The following is a 10,718-nucleotide window of genomic DNA, read 5'->3' as shown; positions in this document are numbered from 1 at the left end:
CTGTTAAAAAAAAAAAAAAAAAAAAAAAAAAAGTATAGAAATTTAAAATGTGAAAGCTGGAAAAAAAAAAAAGGAATCTCAAGCTTGTACGTTTAATTGCCCTCAGTTGAAATACTTTCTTTGGTTAACTTTGTTGTTGCCAAAGAACAAGTAGTTATGATTTTCTGTTAACCCAATTGACCATCTTTTATTTCTTGAAATTTTTCTCATAATTGCTTAGTGTGTTTTATTTTAAAATGACCATGTGAGCTTCTTACAATAGTAACTATGCCTACATTAACCTTTACAGTGTAAGAGAGCTTACTGTATGTAGGCCAGAGATTGCTAGCACATGCCTCTTTGATTTCCTCTACTCTGGTTGTCTGACATATAGAATTACGAGAGAAACAAGCCTATTGCTTTTGTCTGCAACCTGTGTCAGAGTTACTCTCCCCTCAATCTTAGCTCCTCTCTTGTGAAGTAGTTCAGAGTTTATAGCATCTTCTTGATGAATGTTATTTCGATATTAATGTTATCCCATTTACCTGAAGAATACAATTTGATTTTAGACCATCCAGTGGTGTAAAGTTTTTTAGCAATTGCAGCATAGAAGAATTTAAAAAGATCGTCTCACAGCCTGAATTTGAATGTCTTCAGAGTGCAAAAGTTCCCAAAGTGGCTCAGCAAAGTGCTGCTCTTTGTGGTAATGCTATTTTGGAGCCACCAGAAGAATGTGACTGTGGCGTGGAGGAGGTTAGTGACAAACTGTAAGAAATTATCCACAGACTTGTTTTAGTGTTTCTCATGGAGCTTTAGATATAATACAAAAGGGAAGTATTTGGGATAAGCAGATGGCAATGGTTACATTGCTGGAATTGTATGTAGATGACCGCAGTTCGAGTCCCGGACCCAGCGACTTAAAACTCATGCTGGGTGAGTGTGTGTGCGCCCAGGATCCTGAGAAGAGAACGGAGGAGAAGAGATTGCGGCATGTCCATTCTCTCTTGGGGGGTGATTTCTCGCTTTCTGTCTCTCTGTCTCTCTCTGTCTTACTGGAGAGTACATGTGCCCTATAGCAAAAATCTCTCTCTCAAAAAATAAATACATAAATAAATAAATAAAAAGGAAGTGCTTTAAAAACTAAATGCTGTACTATTTTTATCAAAGATGTCCAATAACTAGGGAGGTATGTACCATACAATTACCAACTTTTCCTGAATCTGGAGATTTGAAGATTCTGAATACCAGCTAAGGATAGCAAAGTTTAAATAAATAAGATTTTCATCTCTGTATAACCAATAGCTATTTCTGTTTTGATACCATAAATATCAATAGCATCAATAATATGATCATCCCTTACATGATCACCTTAATTTCTCCAAAGTGATACTAATTTTTTAAAAAAAATTTCTTCCTCATTTTTTTTTTTTTTTGAGAGGTTTTTGCTATAGGGTGTGCGCGTTTGCCAGCAAGATAGAGAGAGACAGAGAGATAAAAAGCGAGGAACCACCCCCCGGGGGGGGTGGCCACACCACAGTCCCTTCTCCTCCATTCTCCTCTTGGGATCTTGGGCACACACGCACACATGCCCCACGTGAGTTTAAGCCACTGGGTCTGGGACTCAAACTGCGGTCTACTACGTGGGAGTTTAGCAACATAGCCACTATGGTAACTGCTGGTCCCCCGTGATATTAATTTTTCACTAAGTTATGAAATACTGGTTGTTGTCTCTCTCGAGTGCTGATTTCAGACCTTGTATCTGTGAGAACTTTATCTTAACTAGAGTCCCAATATTGTGTTAACCATAATGTTTGGTTGAGAATGTACATAGCCCCACCACGGCACATGCATTGCTTAGCTGTTCTTTATTTTGCACCCTTTCTGCTATCTGAGAAGTAAATATGACCAGAAATCTTTGTTTAAAAATACATTTAAAAAATAATCGTATCATAGTTTTTGTTAACTTTCCATTTTAAAGCAGTTAAAAATGTAGCAAAGGGACCAGCAGGTTGTGTGCTGGTTAAGGCACTGGATTCCCACATGGCTGACCATGGTTCGAGTCCTGGACCTAGTGGCTTGAGAATCGTGCCAAGCACGTATGTGTGTGTCCCCAAAATCCTCAGGGGAGAACAGAGGAGAAGGGATTGCAGTGTGGGCATCCACCTGGGGGATGATTTCTCACTTTCCCTCTCTGCATCTTTCTCCAGCAAGTACACATGCCCTATGGCAAAAACAAAACAAAACAAAAAACAAAATCCTGAAAAAAATCACATACTCTTCTGGGGTTGGATTTTTGTTCCCTGTGTAATATTAATAATATCTATGTTTTGAGTGTGAATGTAGTTCATCTATTCATTTTCTGTGTAATAATGAGGTCTGGGAATATACAGTTACTTGTCTTCCTTGTTTAAGATAATTTAGAGCATCCATAGATTGATTTTTCCATTCCATAGAGTTGGATTATGTCTCCTAGTTAACTCCTGATGTGCAAAATAGTCTCCTGGCTATAAATCTAGATGTGGAATTTCTGAGTTATTAAACAGGTGAATAATGCCTGAGCAATGAGAAATTTATCTCAAAAATAGTGCTAAATTATACTTCTCTCCCTCCCTCCCTCCCCCCCTCTCTCTCTCTCTCTCTCTCTCTCTCTCTCTCTCTCTTTCTTTCTTTTTCTTTCTTTTTTCGTTTTTAGAGATTTTTGGTACAGGGCATATGTGCTTGCCAGAGAGACAGAGAGAGATAAAGAGATAGAAAGTGAGAAATCACCTACCAGGCAGAAAGGGCATGCCTTAATCCCTTGTCCTCCATTCTCTTTTGGGCAGGCAGACATAGGAGTTCAGTCACATAACCATTACACCATCTGCTGATCCCAATATAAGATATTTTTAATAACAAATGATGTATTTAAAATGTGAGAATATTAGATCATAAAGTTGAAACTAGATTAATATAAACACAAATTGAAGAAAGAATTTGGGAAGGCTATTATATAGGCACACACACACACACACATAATGTATATATATATAGAGAGAAAGGAGTCTTTAAACAATTTATAGAATATGCATGTTATGGGGGCCAGCGGTGGCATGGTAGTTAAAGTGCTGAATTCTTGCATGGGCAACTGTGGTTTGAGTCCTGGGCCTGGCAGCTTGAAAATCACACTGGGTGCCTGTACATGGACACCCCAAAATACCAGGAGAATAATTGAGGATAAAGGATTGCGATGTGGCATCCTCCCTGGGGCGTGATTTCTTACTTTCCCTCTCTCTCTCCAGCAAGTATACACTATGGCAAAAACCTAAAAACAAAAATACACACAAATAAAAAAGAAAGAAAGAAAAGAAAATGTGTATTATGAAAAAGCAGTTCAAAATTTCCAAAAGTTTTTCCAAAAATTTTATGAAATCTCAGATTGCCAAAATAAACTCATACTTAATTCCATTTTTCCACAAACTTTTAAAAACTCTCCTTATAACTTAATTCCATTTTTCCACAAACTTTTAAAATCTTTCCTTATGTATGTTTGTGTTATATACATATGTTTCTATCTCTCTATATTTCTCTGTATAGATATACTATATGTTTTTATATGCATACACATATGTATATATGTTTATATACAGAAAAATATTTATTTTTTAGCTATAAATACCTATGTTTATATATAGACACATATATTATAGCTGGATAGCTTCATATGTATAAATATATATGTTTATATATAAATTTTCCATAAGTATATTAATAACATTATGTTTTTATTATATTTATATTATTAAACACGTGTAATTCCCACTGTGATTTGAGTCCTGGACCCAGTGGCTTAAACTTACGCCAGGCACATGTGTGTGCATGCCCAAGATTCTGAGAGGAGAATGGAGGAGAAGGGATTGCAGCATGGCCATGCCCCAGGGGGTGATTTTTCGCTTTCTATCTCTTTGTCTCTCTCTTGTCTTTCTGGCAAGCATGTGTGCCCTCTAGTAAAAACCTCTCCAAAAAACCCAAATTTTATATTTTAAGTTGAGAATGCTATTATTGTTACTATTTTTTGATAGTTTGTCTTCCAGAGAATTCAATGTTGATTGTCTGTGCTTTAACTTATACAAGGATGGGACTAGCAGTTGGCATAATGGCTATGTCACTGGACTCCCGTGTAGTTGAATCGCGGTTCAAGTCCCAGACCTGGTGGCTTAAATTCACGCTGGGTGTATGTGCATGTGTGCCCAAGATCCCAAGAGGAGAATGGAGAAGGGATTGCAGTGTGGCCATGCCCCCTAGGGGGTGATTTCTCGCTTTCTGTCTCTCTCGTTTCGGGAGCGTGAAAACCCCTAAAGCAAAAAAAAAAAAAAAAAAAAACCTCTCAAAAAAAAAAATACTTATACAAGAATGGGGCCTCAGTTTTAGATCAATTTAGATAACCTCTGTATTAATCCTGGTTTTCAGAAATCTCTAAGGGCTTTTTTACTGAATTGTTGGCAGGTAGTTCCTAGTCAACACTTAAATGTCTGGACTTTGAGATCTGCTATTAAGATCGTCCCAGGCCTGCTTTATAATATCTTGTGTACTATATCCATAAATTTGGCAAGTATCTTTTCTGCAGACCAGCCATGTAAGTGAGATCCTCCTACAACGTTGCAAGTCCACTACCTCTTTTCTTACTTACCTTACCTTTGTTATTGTCATTAATGTTTATGTGTGTTCAGTCTTCCATGTTCACTAAATACTCTTCATTTTCTTTTCCTTTTCTCTGAAAACAGAGAGAAAGAGAGAGAGAGGGAGAAAGCACCCCCCAGTGGGACACGGCCATGCAGCAATCCCTTTTGCTCTGTTTCTAAGTTCTGTCAGGATTTACGGCATGCACACACACAGGCTTGGCCTGATTTTTAAGCTGCTGGGGAAAATATGTTAAGTTTAAATGAAGTAGTGTTAAATATAAGTACGGAAGTTAAAAGCCGTCCTATACCTGTAGCTGTTAGAGACATCCTTTAGTCTATTTTGTACATAAAATTTATTTCACTGGATTTTATTTGCTTTTAGGGATGTACTCATAAAAAATGCTGTTATCCTAACAATTGTACTCTAATTGGACTTGCAGACTGTGGCTCTGGAACTTGTTGTGATACAAAAACTTGTACAGTAAGTTTTGAAAATATTACTTTTATGAATTTTTTTCCATTCTCATGCATTCACTTTTTCTAAACATGATCTTTCAAAAATGTTAGTTTCGTTTTTGATTGTCAGAGGCCAGGTGCGCGCATGAGGGACAGGAAGAAGCACGCCCCGTGGGTGGAATCGTGCGACTCCCTTCTCTTCTGTTTCTGCATCCTGGCTGAATTTTTGGCATGTATTCACATACGATCTGATTCGAGCCATGGTTGGCTGTGGTATTCAACTCTCTTAATCATGAAGCTGTGGGTCTGATTCTCAAATATTTTACCTTCTAGTCTTTCATAAGGCTTTTTTTTCTTTTTTAAATTGCTGTCATTCTACTATAGTTTCTAATAGCATAAATATATTTTTTCACATCATTAAATATTTCTTAAAGCATAGTTTTAAAGGCTATGTGTTGTTTCATACTGGGGTGTATATTTAGAATATTTCCCATTATTTGTAGTATTTCATTTGTTTTCAAGATAATTTAGTGATGGTAAATGACAGAACCTTGATTCATAAACCATTGATTTCAGGGTTGAGAAGGTATCTTTATGTTTCTTTCAACCTTCTTCTTAGTTCTCTTTTTCATTGTATTGTCGGACTCTCCACTGAAGACCTCTCTAATGATTACATATCATACCAATTTCAGATTATTTTGTTGTAAAAGTTTCTCTTGGTCATGACAAAAATGTTGCTCTTTATGATTAAATAACATAGCAAAATTATAAATAAACCACACCATGCATACTTGCCTTGCAATATTCAGGTAGATACAATAATAAAAAAAATCCCATTTTAAAAGTAGCAGAAGACGAATCGATGTAGAACATTCAGCAATTTGTAGCATATGAAATACTCAAGACACGCTTTGACAAGCTGTTCTTTTTTGCTCTAGGAACCTGTGATGAAGACAATGGTCATTTGTTTACAAGGTGCATGAAGGCAGAGGCCAGCCTCGGGCCTCCCCTTCTCAGCTCTTACCCTCGTTGCTTTCTCTTCACCAGAGCTCGTCCTTTGAATTTTAGTTCCAAATCCATGGGATTGTAGAATAAGATTAAAAACACAAAACAAAACAAAACAAAACCCAGTGCATTGCAACTCTGTTCACAACCTAAAAAAGGAATTCTTACAAATGGCTATTGTTGCTGCATTTGATAGAATGAAAAATCAGGGTACAAATTGCTAGAAAGGGCCTGAGGTATAAGAACTGAACGTGCTACATGACTGGGTCATCGGGAAAGTCATGACACATTTTTGTATAGAAAAACAGAAAAATACATTATACTTTTGCAATGACCCAATTGTTCTTGTTCATTCTGCTACGTGCTGTGCCATGGAATTTTGCTGCCATAAAAGGCTGACAGGTGTTGTACACTCTGCTCTCACTTTTATTTGCTGTGAGTGTGAAAGGTTCTTCTTTCTCTGTCAGCTGTCAAGTAGGCAGATTTCTCCCCAATAGATATTTAATCCATTTTAAAAATACACTTTCATCTTAGAGCCATCTCCATGTGATATGGAAGACAATGGTCTGTCCAGTATTTATTTTGTGAACACTGATCAGGGATGAGCATGTCCCTCACGGGCACATGGGCCTCCCTACGGGTACTTAAATGATGAAATGGTACCCCGTAATAAGAAGGATGTGTTGCTCAGTTGTGTCTTGATGATGAATATGCAAGGAAAGGAAAACAAGTGTTTAAGCCACGTAATAGGAAATGAGCCTGGCTGCACGTTCAGGTGACTCTTAGTTTCTAGGAGTAGCAATGGAGCAACAGGATCCTTACTCCAGGCATCATTCGGCCCTCCTTGCTTTTGCTGACAGTTCTCCGGGACACGTTTTCCGAACGTGTATGGAGAGAGTGTTGCAGCACCTTGGTCTTCCAGACGATAGTGCACGTTTTTCAGAAGACAGAGGTAGCCTCTTTCCCAGCGTCCATCCCAACACTGTAGTGGAGAACGGTCTGACTGACTTTGACAAATATGTATGTTTTCTTTGTCTCACAGATAAGGAAAAGAGGAAGTGTATGTAGAAAAAGCAAAGATTTTTGTGATTTTCCAGAGTACTGCAATGGAACATCTGAGTTTTGTGCAGCTGATGTGAGATCTGCTGATTTAGAACCATGCAATAATAGGACTGCCTTTTGCTTTGAAGGACTATGCCGAGATCCAGACAGACAGTGTGTAGAGTTATTTGGAAAATGTAATAGTTATATCTTCTGGAGTTTGTTTTTTTAAACTGTAGTTATTCAAAAGTGATAAATCCATTTTATAGAAATACTATAGTGTTAGTTTTTTTTCACTTCCAAATTTGCAAATAAAATTGTTCATAGAAAATACTTTTGCCAGGCACGTGTGCGTGCATGCCAAGATCCCGAGAGGAGAATGGAGAAGGGATTGCGATATGACCATCCCCCCTAGGGGGTGGTTGCCTCGCTTTCTGTCTCTAATGTCTCTCTCTGTCTGTCTGGTGAGTGCACACGCCCTATAGCGAAAATCTCTCCAAAAAAAAAAAAAAAAAAAAAAAAAGAAAGAAAAAAAAGAAAAAGAAAATACTTTGAACAATGTCAAGAGGTAAAATAAACCCAAAGGATAGGACATTAAGTCTTCTCTCAGGTGATTAGTGAAGTAAGAGTAAACAATGTGAATACTAAATAAAAAAGTAAATGACTGATTTCTCACTTATTTCCGCTCTATACAATCAGTTTTCCAATTTTTAAAAAAATTTTGCCATAAGGTGTATGTGTTTGCTTGAGAGAGACAGAGAGGGAAAGTGAGAAATCACCCTCTAGGGGGGACGACCATGTTGCAATCTCTTCTCCTCTATTCTCCTTTGGGGATTTGGGGCAAGTACTCCCAGGTACCCAGCATGTTTTTCAAGTGACCAAGACTGGGATTTGAGTTGCACAGTTGGCCATGGGGTCTAGCGGCCTTCACCTTCACACCATCTGCTGGCCTCTAGTTTTTTCAATTTCCAAGTGGGTCGTTTTTACTAAATGTCTCTCCTCCATGTACTTTTTGGTAGATGATACCCCACATTCAAAGTAGATGGCATTGAATACACAAGATGGCTCTATATTTATTTACACACTCTTAAGCTGTAATGATGTTGTTATTGTTTTTTTCTGAATATGAGTAATTGGAATTTTTCAATTTTGTTTTCAGTTGCTAAGGGTCCTTCCTACCTGTGTTCACAGGAAGTGAATTATCAAGGTGACAAATTTGGAAACTGTTATGGAACCAATTGCGATTTCAAGTATGTCATTAGAAAGTTATACATTTTGCCAATGCATGTGTTTATATTACGTGTGCTCTGCAGAGAGTAGCAGTGCTAGTTAGAGATGAATCTAGAATATGCAGATGGACTAGATGGGCGAATGGTCCAAATCGCTTTGGTGTTGCTATCTGGGTAACATTTAAAATTACCCTCATGTTTTGAATGGCTATTTATCTAATATTTTGTGCACATAGCTGACAAGTGGGTAATCTTTTCTGCCTTATATTTTCAGCTATATATTTTGTGGAAAAATAGTTTGTCACTGGACACATTCAAGCGTACTACCAATGACATATTATGATTACCAGTACACTTACCTTGGAGGACACGTGTGTTTGTCTGCACATTTAAGAGATTACACGAGAAAGGATACTACCTATGTAGATAATGGTACTATTTGCGGTCCAGAAAAGGTAGATACAATTTTTATTTGAAACTATGTGTGTTTGGGGGGGGGGTGTTGTGTGTAGTTGTGTGTGTGTCTGGGAGTGTAAGGATGAGAGAGAGAAAAACAGAGAAATGCTTTAAATTTTTAAATTTATGTTTAGTGTTAAAATTTTGGTTACTGCATCATGATCTTAAGATATAAAAATCAGAAATTCCATTTGTCAAAGAAGCTGTCCATTTACTATCTATAATTTTCTACTAGAAAATCGGCCAGAGATATTTAAATTTGTACACTTGAGAATGTAAATCTCCTTGTTAAGCTATTAACTGGGCTGTAATAGTTTGTGTAAGGAACAAGAGACATTCAAATACAACAAAATATGTCAAGGCAGCCTGGATAATAAGAACATTAAAGAAAACCCAAAAAAGCAAAGTATTTAATCTTTCAGTATTTGGCAAGGAGAATTAATCTGGTCATAATTAAAGTAACCATTTGTTTATTCACTAACCTATTTCCTAATAATTCTTCCAAAGCATAATAATCTTGTTAAAAATGTGGTCCTCACTTGAGACCTGATAATAAAACAGAGCTTATGTCAGGTTTATTTTCGTAACAATTTTGATAAACTTGATGAAGGATTTCTAAACTAGTGTAATTGCGAAATTAGTTGCTAGTGAATAAAAATGTACAATTATTGGGCTGGCAGGTGGTGTGGAGGTTAAGGCACTAGATCCCATGTGGCGTATTGTGTGGTTCAAGTCCTGGACACAATGACATGAGAATTATGCCAGGCACATACGTATGCATGCCCCAAATCCCAAGAGTGGCATGCAGGAAAAGGGACTGCAGCTCAACGGTTCCCTCAGGGGGTGATTTCTCACTTTCCCTGTCTGTTTTTCTCTGGCAAGTGAGAAAAAACTAAAAAAAAAAAAGTATACAATTATTACACATTTAATAAAATTAATTTACATATAGATGCCACATTTAAAGAAACAAAAGGAAAATGCAAGGGAATAGTAAGCATCTCAGAATGGGAAAACAATGATGTAATTATAAAGGAAAAATTTAAGGCAAATTGAAAATTACCATAAGCTTTTTGCAACTGGTCTGCCGCCAGAAGATAGGTGTCATGAAAACCACTGCTAAATCAAAACCAAATGGGAACTCACGCCGGGCGCGTGTGCGTGCGTGCCCAAGATCCCGAGAGGAGAATGGAGGAGAAGGGATTGTGGCGTGGCCATCCTCCTGGAGGGTGATTTCTCACTTTCTGTCTGTCTGTCTCTCTCTGTCTTTCTGGTGAGCACACGTGCCCTATAGCAAAAACCTCTCCAAAGGAAAAAAAAAAAGAATATAATGAAGTGACATAACAAATATAAAAACTTTTCACATAGCTTGTGATTAAATAAATGTAAACAATATCCAAGAATAGTTTTTGTTTTGTCAATTAATTAGACATTAAAAATAATACTTGATGTTCAGAAATATGTCTTATTATCATCCTAAGATACAAATTTTAGCATGTACATTCTGGAAAGTGATTTAGAAATATATAAGGAGACAAATACATTATCATGTCTTTTCTCATTTCTAATATAATAATGTAACGTTAATTTTCAGATATTAAGAAGTATTTATTAGCATTGTGTAATTGTTATGCTTTATAGAGAAATCAATCAAGATAGAATATATACCATTTATGGACTGGTGAGATATTACAGTCTATACAAGATGGCATTTGGTAATTCTTTCTAACATGGCAATTGCAAATACTTTTTAATGACCTGGAAGTATATTTGTAATCTTATGGTGACAGAAGTCAGGGCATGCATCAGATGTCCATGTCAAAGAGGCCTGCTTTGTCACCTCAGGACACAATGATGAATCAAAGCCTTACAGGCTAAACCTTCCCCGCCGAGATCC

The 10,718-nt window shown here is 37.0% G+C and overlaps 1 protein-coding gene across 2 annotated transcripts in view; it reads left to right on the top strand.

The window, feature by feature from the left end:
* The window catches only part of LOC102488516 (A disintegrin and metallopeptidase domain 3-like), a 50,658-nt gene that overhangs the window by 22,334 nt on the left and 17,606 nt on the right, over positions 1-10,718 (top strand). For both annotated transcript variants that reach the window (XM_027766814.1, XM_027766815.1), the window contains exons 12-16: positions 549-732; positions 5,020-5,118; positions 7,141-7,336; positions 8,299-8,389; positions 8,643-8,823. In XM_027766814.1, the coding sequence (XP_027622615.1) occupies positions 549-732; positions 5,020-5,118; positions 7,141-7,336; positions 8,299-8,389; positions 8,643-8,823 (751 nt within the window). The remainder of the gene's footprint in view (positions 1-548; positions 733-5,019; positions 5,119-7,140; positions 7,337-8,298; positions 8,390-8,642; positions 8,824-10,718) is intronic.

The sequence above is a fragment of the Tupaia chinensis genome, unplaced genomic scaffold (genome assembly GCF_000334495.1).
Source record: "Tupaia chinensis unplaced genomic scaffold, TupChi_1.0 Scaffold143705_1, whole genome shotgun sequence".
In the NCBI taxonomy this organism is placed as follows: domain Eukaryota; kingdom Metazoa; phylum Chordata; class Mammalia; order Scandentia; family Tupaiidae; genus Tupaia; species Tupaia belangeri.
The sequence above is the reverse complement of the archived record's forward strand: the minus strand, read 5'-3'. Positions and strand labels throughout refer to the sequence as shown.